This window comes from Hypanus sabinus, chromosome 5, assembly GCF_030144855.1.
Source record: "Hypanus sabinus isolate sHypSab1 chromosome 5, sHypSab1.hap1, whole genome shotgun sequence".
In the NCBI taxonomy this organism is placed as follows: Eukaryota; Metazoa; Chordata; class Chondrichthyes; order Myliobatiformes; family Dasyatidae; genus Hypanus; species Hypanus sabinus.
The window spans coordinates 159,848,963-159,867,724 of NC_082710.1; the positions used below are offsets into that span (position 1 = coordinate 159,848,963).

Sequence of the window (18,762 nt, forward strand, 5' to 3'; positions counted from 1 at the left end):
CACAGATTTTTGTTTTTATTGCATTTTGGAAAATTTTCCAACTTTTCTGGAAATGGGGTTTGTAAATTGGGAGAACTTTATAATGGTGATAGTTTAAAATCTTTTAATTAATTAAGCCAACAGTACGATATCTCTAGGTCACAGTTTTGGACATATCATCAACTGTGTCAATTGCTACATACAGCTTTTGGTTCTACACAACAACCCCCACAAGTTACTACGATATACTGTCTTTTATACCGTCTGCATGTGGTAAAGGTCACAAAGCCACAACTTATCATTCAGCATTAATACAAATCTCTGGGGACAAATTTCAGTTGGTCTTAAAAGAGCATGGGAAAAAGACAGTGTGACTTTTGAGACGAGCGAGTGGGACAAAATTTGTAAAAATGTCAAAACAACGACAAGAGAACTGATTCAGCTTAAGATTCTACACCATTTTTATTGGAGTCCAGCAAGGTTACATAGATTAGGGTTGAAAAATACCCCTGAATGCTGGTGCTGTGAGGTGAATAAAGGGGACTTAGTACATGCGCTCTGGTCCTGTCCCAGAATTCAAGAATTTTGGATTATGATACATAAGTATATTGGTGATGTTTTGGGTATTCGACTCCCTTTCTGCCCCAGACTTTTTGTCTTAGGAGATACACTTGGGTTAATTGGGGATAAACACTCTCAAAATTGGAGCCAGACAAGTATAATGGTAGGAAGAAAAATTATACTTAGAGGTTGGAGGAACTTGGGGACACCTTCATTTCAGGAGTGGGTCACAGAAATAGCTAAGGTGGCAGTTTTTGAACGCATGTCTTCCAAACAGTTTGATAGATTGGACATCCATACACAAAAATGGGGCAAATATTTATGCTTCCTGAAGGGGAAATAGTGGTGAAGCATATTGCTGAATGGCACTTTTATGTTATTAGAGGTCTAAATAGACACACGTGTATTATATTGATACTTGTTTCTGCCATGTTTGCTTTTTATTTTATGGATAATGTTATGTTTTGTAAGCTTTGATTTACATAATTTCAAACACTCAAGGGTTTGGGGAAAAAATAGTGAAAGAATTTAATAAAAAGTTTAAATCATTATAAAGAAAAGGCCCCTTATATTCCCACTTGCTACATGTCTGTCAGCCATTCCTTTATCCATGCCAGAATCTTTTCTGTAACACCATGGGATATTATCTTGTTAAGCAACCTCATTTTTTTAAGCACCTTAACAAATGCCTTCTGAAAATCCTAGTAAATGACATCCACTGTGTCGATTTGTCCAGCCAACTTGTCACTTTCCTTCACAGAAACCACACTGACTTTGAATATGTTATCATTAGTCTCCAAGTGCTTCAAAACATCATCCTTAATAATAGACTCCGACACTTTACCAACCACTTAACTTAGGATAACTGGCCTATAATTAATCTTCCAGTCCTCCAGGCCCATGCCAGAATCAACTGATCCTTGAAAGATTGTGACGAATGCGTCCGTTATCTCTTTAGTGACTTCTCTCAGAAGTCTGGGATGTAGTCTACCTAGTCCAGGTGACTTATCTACCTTGAGACCTTTGAGTTTGCCTTGCACTTTTTCCTTAGTAATAGCAATGGCACTCACTCCTGCTCCCTGACATTCACGGACATCTGGCACACTGCTAGTGCCTTCCACATTGAAAACTGATGCAAAGTACCCATTAACTTCACCTGCCATTTCTTTGCCCCCATTACTACCTCACCAGCACCATTTTCCAGTGGCCCAATATCAACTCTCACCCCCCTTTTACTTTTTATGTAACTGAAAAAAACTTTTTAGTATCTGCTTTATGTTATTGGCTAGTTTGCCTTCATATTTCATCCTTTCCTTTCTTACAGCTTTTTTTTTAGTTACGTTTTGTTGGTTTTTTAAAGCTTTCCAATCATCCAACTTCCCACTCACTTTTGCTACCTTATATGCCCCTTGGCTTTCCTGCAGTCCTTATTTCCGCTTGTTGCCTACTCCTGCCAATTGAGAATTTCTTCTTCTGTGGGACATATCAATCTTGTGCCTTGTAAACTATTCCCAGAAATTTCAGCCATCTCTGCTCTGCCATCATCCTCGCCAGTATCCTCCTCCAATCCACCTGGGCAAGCTCCTCTCTCAGGACTCTCTAATTCCCTTTATTCAATTGCATTCTGATAGATGTGACTCATGCTTCTCCCTATCAAATTGCAGTATGAATTCAATCATATTATGATCACTGCCTGCTCAGTGTTCCTTTACATTAAGCTCCCTATTAAGATCTGAGTTGTTACACAACACCCAATCAACAATTGCCTTTCTCTGAGTAGGCTCAAGCACAAACTGCTCTAAAAATTCACAAGCCACATTCTTGACTTCAGAATACTTCTTCCTCTTATATATCCTGTATCTCCCAAATTTATTCCAGAAATTCCAGCCATTGAAGCTCTGCCGTCAGCCCTGCCAGTGTTCTTTTCCAATCAATTCTGGCCAACTCCTCTCTCGTTGCTCTGTAATTCCCTTTACTCTACTGTAACACTGATATATATGACTTCAGCTTCTCCTTCTCAAAATTCAGGGTGAATTCGATCATATAATGATTCTTTTATCTTAAGGCTCTCTAATCAATTCTGGTTCATTGTACAACACCCAAACCCAAACACACCCGAGGAATCGAGAAGCAGCTCAGAAACTCAAGATTTCCTGATGTGGGAAGGAGCTCGAACACCATCTGACTTCAAATTACCTGGACGTGGCACTGGATAGGACGCTCTCATTTGCCATACACGTCCAAAACCTCCGAGGGAAATTTGGCTCTCGCAATTCTCTCTTGAAAGTTTAGCAGGCACGAAATGGGGAGCTAATGGTCACACACTTAAATCAACTGCCCTAGCACTCTACTATGCACCTGCAGAGTACTGTGCACCTGTGTGGGGCAGATCAGCCCACGCGAAGAAAATAGACCTGTTACTAAATGAAGCCTGCTGAATAATCGCAGGCACGCTGCGCCCCACACCCACTAACATCATTTACAGACTTGATCCCGCAGAGATCCGAAGACACACTACAACAAAAATTGAAAAAGGTAAACAGAACTCGGATCCACGGCACCCACTACATCATCATGTGCCAGTTTCCAACCACCTGAAATCGAGGAAAAGCTTTGCTACAGTGGAGGAACTACCGCACAGAATATCCCCCCAAACATGCAGGATTGGCCTTTGGCAACAAACAGAAGCCAAAACCCCACCAAACAGTACAGTGCAAGACCCTGTACAGTGAAATGTTGCCAGATGGGGGATTGCTTGATAGACGGAAGTGGTTCACTCTTAATAGAATGAGAGCAGGAGTTTGTAGGATGGGAGACAATATGGTGAAGTGGAGTTTAAAGACCAGTGAATCCTGTGAGAGTGGCAAAAGTGTGCAAAACACCAAACACTTTCTGCGCAACTGCCCACTCTCACCTGATTTAGCCGACACTGACCTGTTCAGCATCAACCAAACAACACTAGAGTGGCTGGCTGTCTGATGTGACAAGCTATGCTGATGATGATCCAAAAGTCGGCTCAATGAGCTGTTATAAAGAGCCGTCTCATTGGCATTCTGGAAAATCCCCCTCTTGGAAACCAGCACCAACATGATCTTTCTCAATCTACCTGCATATTACCCTTTTGCCATGCATTTTGTATCTTTTGTTGTAATTTGTAGACCACATCCCTGCTACTGTTTGTGTGTGTGTGTGGGGGGGGGTCTGTATATAACTTGCAACAAGGTTCTTTTACCCTTGCAGTTCCTTAGCTCTTTCCAAAATGATTCAACCTCTTCCAGCCCTTTGTCTCCTCTTGCTAAAGATTTAATTTCATTTTTTACCAACAGAGCAATGCCACCTGCACTGGCTCCCTGCCAGGACGTGTGAGACAAAGTGTACGCTTAGACACATTCTTCTTTCAGCGACAATTCAGTGAAGCCTACATCATCATATCTGTGCTACAAGTTCATCTACCTTGTTCCATATACCGCGCACGTTCAAATGTAACACCTCAGTCCTGGATTAACCCGTCTCAATTTTGTCCTCGTTTTATGTTGCAACTCATCCTGTTGACTGCATCTTTGCCCTATCAGCAGCATCTCCCTGCTAGGAGTCTCACTGCACATTGCCTCTATTTGTAAACCAACTACCTCATCTTCAGCACTATCACCTAGTTCCCATTCCTCTGCCCAATTGGTTTAAACCCACCCAAACAACTCTGGTCAACCCACCCGCAAGTATATTGGACTCCTCTTGTTCGGTTATAACCAGTCCCTTTTGCACAGGTCATCACTTCCCCAGAAGAGATCCCAAATATGCATACATGTGAACTCCTTAACCAGTTCTTCAGCCACACATTCACCTGGCAAATCATTCTATTCTTACTGCCACTGGCACGTGGCACAGGCAGCAACCCAGAGATTATCAGGCTGGAGGTCCTGCTTCTCCGCTCTCTCCCTAGATTCCTAAAATTTCTCTTCAGGACATCATCATCTTTTCTTCCCGTGTCATTGGTGCCAATATGTATCAAGACTTCTGGTGAATACACACAAAATGCTAGGGGAACTCAGCAGGGCACGCAGCATCTATGGAAAAAAGCACTGTCGACGTTTCAGGCCAAAACCCTTCAGCAGGACGGAAGAAGCTGAGGAGTAGATTAGAAAGGTGGGGGGGAAGGGAGAGAGAAACACCAGGTGACAGGTGAAGAGGGGAAGAGATAAAGCAATGAGCTAGGAGTTTATTGGTGAAAGAGGCAGAAGGACAGGGAAGACGGAAAAGGGTGGGGGGAAGGAGGAACACCAGTGGGAGGCGATGAGCAGGCAAGGAGATAACATAAGAGGGAAAAGGGAATGGGAAATGGTGAAGGGAGTGGGGTGGCATTAATGGAAGTTTGAGAAATTAATGTTCACGCCACCAGGTTGGATGCTACCCAAGGAGAATGTAAGGTGTTGTTCCTCCAACCTGAGTGTGGCCTTATCATGATGGTGGAGGGGGCCATGGATGGAAATTGCAGAATGGGAAGTGGAATTATAATGAGAGGCCACAGGGAGATCCCACTGGTTCTGATGGACGGAGTATAGATGCTTGGTAAAGCGGCTTCCCAACCTATGTCGGGTCTCACTGATAAACAGGAGGCCACATCGGGAGCACCGAACACAGTATATAATCCCAACAGACTCACAGGTGAACTGTCTCCTCACCTGGAAAGACTGTTTGGGGCCCTGAATGGTACTGAGGGAGGAGGTGTAGGGGCAAATGTAGCACATGTTCCACTTGCAAGGACTAGTGCCAGGAGGGAAATCAATGGGGAAGGACTAATGGACAAGGGAGTCGCACAGGGAGCAATCCCTGGGGAAAGCAGAAAGTGGGGGAATGGAAAGATGTGTTTGGTGGGGGTGGTATCCAGTTGGAAGTGGCAGAAGTTTCGGAGAATTATGTGCTGGTAGGGTGGTAGGTGAGGACAAGAGGAACCCTGTCTCTGGTGGAATGACAGGAGGATGGGGTAACAGCAGACATGTGCAAAATGGAAGAGATGTGCTGGAGGGCAGCATTGAGGGTGGAGAAAGAGAAGCCCCTATCTTTGAAAAAGGAGGACTTCTGATTCATTCTGGAATGAAAAGCCTCATCCTGAGAGCAGATGTGGTGGAGATGGAGGAACTGAGAGAATGGAATGGCACTTTTACAAGTATCAGGATGGGATGAGATATAGTCCAGGTAGCCATGAGCGTCCATTGGCTTATAATAGACACTGGTAGATAAGGTTTCTCCACAGATGGAGACAGTGAGATCGAGAAGGGGAAGCGAAGTGTCAGAAATGGACCAGGTGAATTTGAGGGCCGGGTGGAAATTGGAGGAAAAGTGGATGAAATCGACAAGTTCAGCACGGGTGCAGGAGGCAGCACCAATGCAGTCGTTGATGTAGTGTAGGAAAAGTGCAGGGCGGTCACCAGTATAGGCTTCACTGTTCCACATAGCCAACAAACAAGTAGACATAGCCGGGCCCTTGGCTACCCCCTTTGTTTAAAGGAAGTGGGAGGAGCCAAAGGAGAAATTATTTAGAGTGAGGACAAGTTCCACTAGGCAGAGGAAAGGAATTGGCTGGGTCTGGTGTCCAGAAAGAAACTGAGAGCTTGAGGCCATCCTGGTTCAGGATGGAGGTGTATAGGGACTGGGCATCCATAGTGAAAATCAGATGGTAGAGGCCAGGGAACCTGAAATCCTTGAAAAGTTCAACAGTGTGTAAGGTGTCATGGATTTAGGTGGGAAGGGACTGAACCGGGGGGATAAAACGGATCCGAGGTATGCTGATATGAGTTCAGTGGGGCAGGAACAAGCTGAAATAATGGGTCTACCTGGATGAGCAGGTTTGTGGATTTTGGGCAGGAGGTAGAAATGGGAGGTGTGGGGTGCAGCAACTATGAGGGTGGTTGCAGTGGATGGGACATTTCCAGAGTAAATAAGGTTGGTGAAGGTGTGGGAGACAATGGCCTGGTGTTCCTTAGTTGGGTCCTGTTTGAGGGGTAAATAAGAGGATGTGTATGACTGTTGTTGCCGGGCCTCAGCCAGGTAGAGGTCAGTCTGCCAGACAACCAAGCACCTCCCTTATCTGCAGGTTTGATGGTGAGGTTAGGATTAGTTCGGAGGGAGTGGAGAGCTGAGCGTTCAGGACTGAGGTTGGAATAGGAGAGAGGAGTGTTAAAGTCGGGACGGTTGGCAGTTGGTAATGAAAATGTCCAGAGCAAGCAAAAAACCAGGGTGGGGTGTCCAGGAAGAGGTTGAAGACAGGAGAAGGGGTCATCAATGATGGGCGGGGAGTTCTTGCCAAAGAAATAGGCTTAGAGATGGTGATGGCAGAAGAAGAGATCAGTGTTGTGGCAGGCGTGGAACTCACTGAGGTGTGGGCACAGGGGGACAAAGGTGAAGCTCTTACTGAGGATAAAACGTTCTCTTTCAGAGAGGGGAAGGTCAAAGGTAATGGTGAAAACCCGGCATGGATGAGAGCTGGGATCAGAGGGAGGAAGTGGACTGGTAGTGTCTGAGGAGAAGGGAGGCTTGGAGGCTTGGGAGGCAGGGTGAGAGGAAGATGGAGTCTCCGAAGGCCCAAGAGCTGGCGATGAGACCTAAGAGTCTTACTGAGGATAAAATGTTCTGTTTCAGAGAGGGGAAGACTTCTGGATGCTCACTACTGACGAATGAATCTCTTATCAACACTACAGTCACCTTCACCTCCCTGCTGTGCTGAGCCAGGACACCAGACTCAGTGCCAGAGACCCGGTCACTGTGGTTCCACCTTGGTAGGTTGTTCCCCCCTCAGTCTCTAAAGGGACATACTTATTATTGAGAGGAGCATCCACAGCTGTACTCTGAACTGGCTGTGCACAGTCGACCCTCCTTAATCGCGGGTTCCGCATGCGCGGATTCAACCAACCGCAGATCGGGAAAACCCAGAGGCTCGCCTCGCATCTCGCGCATTCGCTACTTGTCTTGTCTACAGGGATGGCTGGCTGGCTATGTAAAGCGCTACAACCTCAAAAAACTTAAAGATCACGGGAGAATCGGGATCAGCTGAGGCGGCATCAGCATTCCCAGAAGAGCTACGATGGTTGCGTCTGTACTGAACAGGTACAGACTTTTTTTCTTGTCATTATTCCCTAAACAATACAGTATAACAACTATTTACATAGCATTTCCATTGTATCAGGTAGTATAAGTAATCTAGAGATGACTTAAAGTATACAGGAAGATGTGCATAGGTTATATGCAAATACTACACTATTTTATATAAGGGACTTGAGCATCTGCGTTTTTTGGTATCCCGGAACCGATCCCCCATGGATAACAAGGGCCGACTGTATTTCCCTTCCTTCTTCTGACAGTCACCCAGTTACCCGTCTCCTGGTACCGACGGTAATTACCATCCTGTAGCTCCTGTCTGTCACCCCTCCCCCATTGCCTCATCTGAGTCGATTGTGATCTGACTGCTGCTCCAGTTCCTTAATATTTTCCCTCAGGAGCTGCGACTCGGTGCAACTGGTGCAGATGCGTTTATCTGGGAGACTGGAGATCTCTCTACCAGTCTTCCCAAGTCCCACACTCAGTAGAAAACATTGCCCCCGAGCCATTCTCACTACACTTGTCTGCCCTAACAGATGAGGAATGAACAAACAAGGACAGGGAGAGAGAGGGAGAGGGTGGAGGGGAAGGGGTAGGGAGAGAGGGAGAGGAGAGAGGGAGGGGAGAAAGAATGGGGGACAGAGTCGGGGGAGAGAGAGTGGGGGCAGAGAACAGGGGGAGAGACGGGGAGGGAGAGAAAGCGGGATAGGGAGAGAGAGAGAAAGGGGTCAGGGAGAGAGAAGAGGGTTAGGGAGAGAGAAGGGAGTTAGGGAGAGAGAGGAGGGAGAGGGGAGGGGAGGGGAGGGAGAGTGAGAGAGGGGGAGAGAGAGAAAGGGGGAGGGGGAGGGAGAGTGAGAGGGGAAGGGGATGATGAGAGAGAGAGAGGGGGAGGGGAGGTGGAGAGAAACTTCCAAGACAACTTCCCACACCCAAACCTGATCAGCTAAAACCACTCCAAACACTGGCACGCTCAAAAAGAATCGCTACTCCGATTGCATTTGAATTAATTTTATTGGCCATCTCTAATGTATCCCTCTTGCTGATTCCTCAGGTCAGAAAGACTGCCATGAAACTCTGCCTTTGGAATCCCAGTCACCCTCCTGATTAAATGGTAGCTCTTTCTACGCAGCCCTAGTGTGGACTGTCCAGTTTATGCATGAACGCGGCCTAGAGTCAGTGTGGATTAGCACTCGCTTTGGGTGTCAGCATTAAGATGGAGGTGTCGGAAAATTATACGTAATTCACAGAAAGCATTGAGGATACATTGTAAGTATAGAATTGTCCTGCAATCTTCAGCATATAAAAATATCGTATTATATTGCATCAGGCAAGACTCTTCTTTCAAGAGTGTGTTGAGTGTGATGCCTGCTTGTTTTGCTTAAGAAAGACTTGTATACCCACCAGCTTCAGTGTCTCCCGGTGATTTTATTCACAGCCACAATAATATTTGCGGGCTTATCCAGGTTACATTTGTATCCCATCATGTGGCCAACAATCCGAACAGCTTACGTATTTCTTTAAGATTAGGACTCACACTTAGATCTGTTCAGGTCAGTGAGCATGGGGTCATGAAACTTCACGAACACAGCAGAGAGCTGAACTCGTACATTTGAAGGTAGTGTGGTGTGTGTCTGCTATGTAGAAGACAAGTATTTTTGGGTAATTTGGTGAGACAGGAACACCAGTTGACGAAGGGAGGACACTGAGCAGTCGGGACACCAGTGGGGTGCACATATACTCACTATATGGTAGCAGACTCATTTGCAAGTGTGTTTGTGGTTTTATAAATAAGTCTTGGTGCAACCGTTTTAAATTCAGTGGAATACAACAAACGTTATGAGTTCAGACACACAGAGTGGCAGGCTGCAGAGTACATTCTCTGGCTTTAAGTGTTTAATTTTTTTATCCATCAGTTACGTTTTGTGAAGTGTGGGAATTAGTGTGGAGGTACTGGAGGGATTCATTATACCCAGATATACCCATCATTTCAGCACCTGTTTAGGTCAGGCAACATCAGTCACAATGTCACCACAGGGAACATGATGTTAGATCTGGCCATTGGAGGACAAATGTTGCCTCAGTCAGAGGAGACACAGTAATGAAGGAGAGCTTCAAGATCCAATACACCGATACGAATCAATATGTGTAGAAGTTGCCACCAATTCTTCACTTGACTGCATATTGGACATGTGTTGTGAAGGAGACAAAGCAGATAATTCATCAATGGACTAAACACACTAAAGTAATTAAAGCACATGCCGGTAAGACAAATGAAACATTGAGTAACCCAGGCTTTGGAATTGGAGAACAAATGATTTTTACGTATTTTGGGTACATAATTATCAACTTAGAAGATGGAAGGCTAAAATAATGTAGAAATTTGGGATGTTTTATAAAACAGCAGATGATTGTTGATCTAAAGTGTTATAAATTCAGTAAGTATTAGCAGTATTTATAAACAAGTGTCCCCCGTTTTTCGAATGTTCACTTTACGACACCTCACTGTTACAAAAGATCTATATTAGTTACCTGTTTTCGCTAACAGAAGATGTTTTCACTGTTACAAAAAAAGGCAGTGTACCCCGAGCAGCCAAGCTCCTCCCCCGGAATTCCATTATAGCCGGCATTGCTTAAACATGTACCTGTGAGCATCTGTGCTTTATGTCCATTTATTTTGTGCATTCATTAGCAAGATGAGTTCTAAGGTATCGGAAAAGCTTAAAAGAGCTCGTAATTGTGTTACACTTAGCATAAAACTAGACGTAATTAAGTGATTCGATCGTGGTGAACAAAGTAAGGATATAGTGAGTTTGGCTAAAGGTTTGTGGAAATTGACAAAGATGATGTTGAAGAGGTTTCGGCATCCTGTGACCAAGAACTGAGAGATGAAGAGCTGATGAAGAGAGAGGAAAGGATAACAATTGAAGCCGAATGCAGTAGTGAAGTCATCCAAGAACTGAATGTGAAGCAATTGCATGAGATTTTCTCTGGGATTGACAACGCTGCAATGATTACAGAAAAGTATGACTTTAATTTTGAAAGGGTACGTAGGTTCAGGGCTTATTTGCAGGATGGTTTGAGTACTTACAAAGAACTTTATGATTGGAAAATGCACGAGGCTAAGCAGTCAATCCTACTGTCGTTTTTCAAGCCTTCCACGTCAGCCACAGCAGACGACAAAACTCAACCTTCAACATCGAGGCAGGCAGGCAGACATAAAGAAGGTGACCTGCCTGCCCTGATGGATACAGAAGACGATGAGATGACTCCCCAGTCTCCCAAAACCTCAACCTCCAATGACTCAGTCTAACGCACCATCCTCAGCGTCCTCACTGTCTTCCCGATTGCAATAAGTGAAACTACACTGTACATACATCATTTCTACTTTATATAGGCTGCAACAATTGCAGAAAAGTATTCCTACATTATATAGGCTGTGTATTTATCAGATCATTCCTGCTTTTACTATACGTTACTGTTATTTTAGGTTTTATGTGTTATTTGGCATGATTTGGTAGGTTATTTTTTTGGGTCTGCGAATGCTCACAAATTTATCCCATATACTTAATTCTTCACTTTCCGACATTGCAGCTTTTCATAGGAATGCTCCACCTGCGAATAGTGGGGGAAACCTGTAATTTAAGTTCTGCACACCTACTGGTGTTCCATGGCAGTCAACAGAAGGAGAAGAGGATAATGATCTTAAGATAAATATTTTTGGATCAAGGAGGGAGATATTGGCCAGATAGAACCAAAGATTACAAATCACTGAATTCAGAAAAATCAGGAACAGTGGAAGTAGACAAAAAATTGTCTTTGTTCTTGCTATGCGCTTGAAGGAGATGGAGGTAGCTGTTTTGTGGGATTGTCCTTGCAGCCCTCCCCCCCCCCTTGTGAACTCTGAACTGATTCCTGCTCTGGGATAATCTGCTCTGGGATAATTGAATGTAGACACAAGGAATTTCAGCTAATGACCTGCTAAAACTGAGACCATTCTCAGATGAATGGCTATTTATTACATAAAAGTAGCAGGCTTGCCAGTGAAGCAATTTGATTTCTCATTACACTCAGTGCGGGTCACTTGGTTTGACTAGTATTGATCCAGCCAGAGTTGAAAAAAACAAAGGCCCAAGGCTGCAGGCAAAAACAAAAGAACAATACTGGTTTTAGCCCTGGACGGAAGCCAATAAGAAGGTGACCTTGAGCCAACAGAATGGCGATGCATCATTTGAATTGATGAAGAACACTGTAAGTATCAGGAGCTTCAAATACGAGGGAGCAATAAATCTCCAGCCTGCAGAGACCAACCATTGCAATGAGGACCCCACGGGCATGTGGAGATTCAGACCATGAGGAATGCTTAGGCATCATAGACTCCTTTCCCGGTAATACCTTTACTCTTCATTGATTGTTCATGAAGGGTCAGTGAATCCTCGTGGGTGTGCATACAGGTAGTTAGTTTGCAAAGCCACATGCATTTTAGTTCTGACAAAAAAGGTTACTTGTTGGTAAACATAAATTTTCTCTGTGCCTCTCAGATTATTATTACTAAGGAGTCGAACTTTGTAACAATGTTCAATGTTCAAAATAAGCTTATCTTTATTTTTATCATTGTGCCTTTAATCAACCAGGCCCTAATGAAGGATTAATGCCAATGCAGACACCAAGATCTGTGCAATGGATGCTATGCAACTTCATGCATCCTTGACATACTTACCCTTGATGATCAGCTGGTAGGTACTATTAGTGCGACTGACTTGATTTTCCATAGTGCAGGTGTAATATCCGGAGTCCGATTCCTGAGTTTTCCAAATGGTGAGTGTTACATTCTCATCAGACAGGGACTGCCGTTGGTCTACCGGGAGTACAACACCACCTCTGGTCCATCGAATGGAAGTGGCCACCCCTCTCTGCACTGTGCAGCTCAGCACAGCTGTGCCATTCTCAGAGAAGTTGCTGGAGATGGATGGTGTGGAGAGAGGATCTGAAGAAAGACAGAGCAATTTTCAGGTAATGAATCAATAAATCAGGATTTATTGCAACAACCCAGGAGCAAATGGAAACTTGGTTCAACATTCAGAGTAAATAAGTTAAAACATAGAACAGTATAGGCCCGACAGGCCACAAAGCAGTGCCAACTTTTTAACCCACTCTAAGATCAATCTAACCTTTCCCTGATCCATAGCCCTCCATTTCTCTATCATCCATGTGCCTATCTAAGAGTTTCTTGAATGCCCCTAATGTATCTGACTTCTACCACCACCCCTCATTAAAAAAAAAGTACTCCTGACAACCTCCCTATATTTTCCTTCAATCATCTCAGAATGATGCCCCTGGATATCACCATCTGTTCCCTAGGAAAAAGTATGCCAACACTTGCGGCTGCCCGCACACATCCTCAGACCTTATTGGTCGTCGATGCAGCCCATACACTTCACTCTATGTTTCAATGTTTCTATGTACATTTAACAAATAAAGCTTATCTTTTTAGTCATGTGCTCTTTGTATTTAACAGCTTGTACTAACTCATCACACTTCTCCAAGTCAGTGCTAATTTTGCAGCTGCTTATTTTTTATCCAGACCTTTCCAACAATTGAGGTACACTGACAGGTCACTGGTACTTTATAGTGTTATGGTCATCTCTATACTACCATGCCACCCTTGAAAAAGTAACTGAGAGACTTATTATTTGTTAAGCTATTCATCCCATCAAACCCCTGCTGGCTCCCAGCGCAACAATCCTTCCTTTCCCACTCCTTCCTCATTTCCCAGGATTCTATTGATTCAAAGCAAATTTATTATCAAAGTATGCACCGTATATGTCACCATACATCACCTTGAGATTCATTTTCTTGCAGGCATTCACAGTAGATCAAAAGTGCAATAGAATCAGCGACAAACTGCACACAAACACAGTCTGACAATCAAAGTGCAAATGAAAGATGTGCAAATACAAAAAAAACCCAATAAATTATAAATAAGTAAATAAATAATCGTGAGAACATGAATTGTCGAGTCCTTGAAAGTAAGTCCATGTGTTATATTCAATGATCAGTTCAGTGTTGTGGAGAGTGAAAATGTCAATGCTGGTTCAATAGCCTGATGTATAACTGTTCCTGAGCCGGGTGGTCTGGCACCCATGGCTCTTGCTGTCTTCTCACTTCTCACTGTCTTCAGCAGCAAGAAGGTGCATGTACATTAACTCCATTCCTGTCTTCCTCTTTTTTTACCAGCGCAGGAGGTAATTTGCTACAGCCGATTAAATGAGCTGCATCCCTTGGGGATATGACGGGAAGCCAGACTACCCAGGGAAAAGCGTGGAGCTGAGAGGCTTCAGTATTACAAACAAGAAAAAAAATCAACAGAAGCTGGAAATTCAAAGCAACACACTCAAAATACTGGGGGAACTCAGCAGGCCAGGCAGCATCCATGGAAAACAGTAAACAGTTGAGGTTTGGGGCCAAGATCTTTCATCAGGGAAATAATAACAGGGTTGTGGTGCAATCAAAAGAGGATGGTCATCATGGGAGATTTTAATTGGATTGGCATCTCCCAAGAGCAAGGTGTTTAGAAGGGGTTGGGGGAGTTTGTTAGGTGTGTTCAGTAAGGTTTCCTGACACAATATGTAGATAAAGCTAAAAGAGGAGAGGTTGCACTTGATCTGGTATTGGGAAATGAACCTGGTCAGGTGTCAGGTCTCTCAGTGGGAGAGCATTTTGGAGATAATGTTTAATTGGAGTAAGGGGAAATATGAAGCTATTAAGCAGGAACTTGGAAGTATAAATTGGGAGCAGATGTTCTCAGGGAAATGAAAAGCAGAAATGTGGCAAATGTTCAGGCGATATTTGTGTGGCATTTTGCATAGGTAGGTTCCTATGAGAAAGGGAAAGGATGGTAGGGTACAGGAAACGTGATGTACAAAGGTTGTTGAAAATTGAACCAAAAAGGAAAGAAAAGATTATAAAAGGTTCCAAATATTAGGTAATGATAGAGATCTAGAAGATTATAAGGCTAGCAGGAAGGTGCTTAAGAATGAAATTAGGAGAGCCAGAAGGAGGCAGGAGAAGGCCTTGGTGGGCAGGATTAAGGAATTCTACAAGTATGTGAAGAGCAAGAGGATAAGACATGAGTGAATAAGACCAATCAAGTGTGACAGTGGAAAATGGTACTTAATGAATACTTTGCTTCAGTGTTCACTACAGAAAAGGATCTTGGCGACTGTAGGGATGACTTACAGTGGACTGAAAAGCTTGAGCATATAGACATTAAGATAGAGGATGTGCTGGAGCTTTTGGAAAGAAGCAAGTTGGATAAGTCACAGGGACCAGACAAGATGCACCACAGGCTACTGTGGGAGGAAGAGATTGCTGAGCCTCAGGCTATGATCTTTGCATCATCAATGGTGATGGGAGAGGCTCCAGAAGATTGGAGGGTTGTGGATGTTGTTTCCTTACTCAAGAAAGGGAGTAGAGATAGCTCAGGAAATTATGGCAGAATTTATGAATATTTGGAGAGGCTTAATATGATCAGGAATAGTCAGCATGGCTTTGTCAAAGGTAGGCCATGCCTTACGAGCCTGACTGAATTTTTTAGGATGTGACTGAACACCTTGATGAAGGTAGAGCAGCAGATGTAGTGCATATGGATTTCAGCAAGGTATTTGATAAGCTACCCCATGCAAGGCTTATTGAGAAAGCATGGAGGCATGGTATCCAAGGGGGCATTGCTTGGCAATAAACTGGACTGGTCAAAGAACACTGAGGCTGTCTACAAGAAGGGTCAGCGCCATCTCTATTTCCTGAGAAGACTGAGGTCCTTTAACATCTGCTGGATGATGCTGAGGATGTTCTACAAGTCTGTGGTGGCTAGTGCTATCATGTTTGCTGTTGTGTGCTGGGGCAGCAGGCTGAGGTTAGCAGACACCAACAGAATCAACAAACTCATTCATAAGGTCAGTGATGTTGTGGGTGTGGAACTGGACTCTCTGACGATGGTGTCTGAAAAGAGGATGCTGTCCAAGTTGCATGTCATCTTGGACAATGTCTCCCATCCACTCCATAATGTGCTGGTTAGGCACAGGATTACATTCAGCCAGAGACTCATTCCACCGAGATGTAACACTGAGCGTCATAGGAAGTCATTCCTGCCTGTGGCCATCAAACTCTACAACTCCTCCCTCAGAGTCTCAGAAACCCTGAACCAATAGGCTGGTCGTGGACTTATTTCCACTTGGCATAATTAACTTGTTATTATTAAATTATTTATGGTTTTATATTGATATATTTCTACACTAGTCTTGGTTTGTGCGACTGTAACAAAACTCAATTTTCCTCGGGATCAATAAAGTATGTCTGTCTGTCTGTCTGTAGATCCAGAATTGGCTTGTCCACATATGGCAAAGAGTAGTTGTAGACAGGTCATATTCTGCCTGGAGATTGGTCACCAGTGTTGTGCCTGAGGGTTCTGTTCTAGGACCCCTTCTCTTCGTGATTTTTATAACTGACCTGGATGAGGAAGTGGAGGGATAGGTTTGTAAATTTGCTGATGACACAAAGGCTGGGGGTGTTGTGGATAGCGTGGAGGGTTGTGAGAAGTTACAGTGAGATATCGATACAATGAAAAACTGGGCTGAGAAGTGGCAGATGGAGTTCAACCCAGATAATTGTGAGGTGCTTCATTTTGGTAGGTCAAATATGATAGCAGAATGTAGTATTAATGGTAAGACTCTTGGCGTGTGGAGAATCCGAAGTATCTTGGGGTCCGAGTCCATAGGACACTCAAAGCTGCTGTGCAGTTTGACTCTCTGGTTAAGGCGGCATATGGTGCATTGGCCTTCATCAATTGTGGGATTGAGTTTCAGAGCTGAGAGGTAATGTTGCAGCTACATAGGACACTGGTCAGACTGGTTCTCACCTCACAACAGGAAATATAGAAACTATAGAAAGGGCTTAGAGGAGATTTACAAGGATGTTGCCTGGATTGGGGAGCATGCCTTATGAGACTAGGTTGAGTGAGCACGGCCTTTTCTCCTTAGAGCGACGGAGGATGAGAGGTGACCTGATAGAGGTGTATAAGATGATGAGAGGCATTCATAGTGTGGATAGTCAGAAGCTTTTTCCCAGGGCTGAAATGGCTAACATGAGAGGACACAGTTTTGTGGTGCTTGGAAGTAGGTACAAAGGAGATGTCTAGGGTAATTTATTTTAAAACGTGGTGATTGCGTGGAATGGGCTGCCGGCGACAGTGGTGGAGGCGGATACAATACAGTCTTTTAAGAGTCTCTCAGATAGGTACATGGATCTTAGGTAATTTTTAAGGTAAGGGCATGTTCGGCACAGCTTTGTTCTATGTTCTATTTCCCTTGTCTATGTTCTATTTCCATCAGGACTGGAGTACTTGTTGCTGCACCACTGTTCTACTCTAAAAGGTGATGATGGTAAGGTAGTTGAGGTTTAAATGGATTTTTAAATAGAAATGTGCCACATAATACACCTGCAAACAATGCACACAGAACGAAATGAAACATAGAAACACAAGAGCAATGTCAGCAGAAGAATAAATCTGAATGATTAACACAAGCAGAGAAATAAGGAAGATTGATCACTGAACACAAGAGAAGTGCATGGTGATGGATCCAAGTCGGCACTAAGATCAAACATTTCCTTAAAAAGTTTCAATGATTGGGACAATTTAATTCCCAATTATGCCAATAACCAATCTTAGAGGCATAGTGACCTGTGAACAAGGTAATAATACTCATAGACATTTCTCCCCCACACACCCATTCCTGGGATAAATCATGTGATGTGGAAGAAAACCTTTGTGATCTGCCTGATAAAAACAATGATATAATGCTGTGGCTTTACTGGGCATTGTTCAGACAACATTTGGAGAATTGTGAACAGTTCTGAGCCCGATATCTAGATTCTTCTTTTTGATGGCAGCAGTGAGAAGAGAGCATGTTGTGGGTGGTGGGAGTTGCTGATGAGGAATGCTGCTTTCCTGCAATAACATTTCATGCAGATGTACTCAATGATTGGGAGGGCTTTACCTGTGATGGACTGGGCCGAATCCACGACTTTTGTAGGATTTTCTGTTCAAGGGTATTGTTGTTTCCACACCAAACTGTGCTGCAGCCAGTCAATATACACTCCGGTACACATCTATAGAGGTTTGTCAAAGTTAAAAGTTTTCAGTCAGAATCAGATTTATTAGATCCCATGCCAAATCTCCACAAAATCCTGAGGAAATAGGTGTGCTGTCATGCTTTTGTCATAAATGCACTTGTTCTGGGTCCAGCTTGGGTCCTCCAAAATAATAACACTGAGGAATTCAAAGTTGGTAACCTTCTCCACATCTTATCCTCCGACATGTTCCTTTGGTTTCCTTCTCCTGAAGACAATAATCAGCTCCCTGGCTTTGCTGACATTAAGTAAGAGGTTGTTGTTATGACACCACTCAGCCAGGTTTTCAATCTTCCTCCTATATTTTGATTCATCACCACCTTTGATTTGGCCTATGACAATGGTGTATTCAGCAAACTTGAATATGGCATTGGAGCTGTGCTTAGCAGCACGGTCATCGGTGTAAAGTGAGTAGAGCCATGGGCTGTGCTCACAGCCTTGTGATGCACCTGTGCTGATGAGAATCATGGAGGAAATGCTGTTGCCAACACGAACTGACTGGGGTCTGATCTAGGACCCAATAGCACAAGGAGCTATTAAGGCCAAGGTCTTGGAGTTTATTGATTAGTTTTGAGGGATGGTGGTACTGAATGCTGAGCAGTAGTTGATAAAGACAATCCTGATCTATCCATTGTTGCTGTCCAGGGTTGAGTGAAGAGCCAATGAGATGGCATTTGCTGAGAACCTGTTGCTCCTGTAGGCAAATTGGAGCAGATCCAAGTCACATTTCAGGCAGGAATTGATTATGTTCCATCACCAACCTCTCCAAAACTTCCATCACTATAGATGTAAGTGGTACTGGGTGATAGTCATAGAGGTAGGTCACCACCGTCACCATTGTAATTGAAGCCTGTTTGAAGCAGGTGGGTACCACACACTGCCAATGCAAGACATTGAAAATCTCAGTGAACGCTCCAGCCAGTTGATTACGACCATGTCTTCACA

The 18,762-nt window shown here is 43.9% G+C and overlaps 1 protein-coding gene across 7 annotated transcripts in view; it reads right to left on the reverse strand.

The window, feature by feature from the left end:
• LOC132394502 (CD48 antigen-like) overlaps window positions 1-18,762 on the reverse strand; it is a 47,299-nt gene that overhangs the window by 17,707 nt on the left and 10,830 nt on the right. For all 7 annotated transcript variants that reach the window (XM_059970748.1, XM_059970752.1, XM_059970754.1 and 4 more), the window contains one exon: window positions 12,350-12,616. In XM_059970748.1, the coding sequence (XP_059826731.1) occupies window positions 12,350-12,616 (267 nt within the window). The remainder of the gene's footprint in view (window positions 1-12,349; window positions 12,617-18,762) is intronic.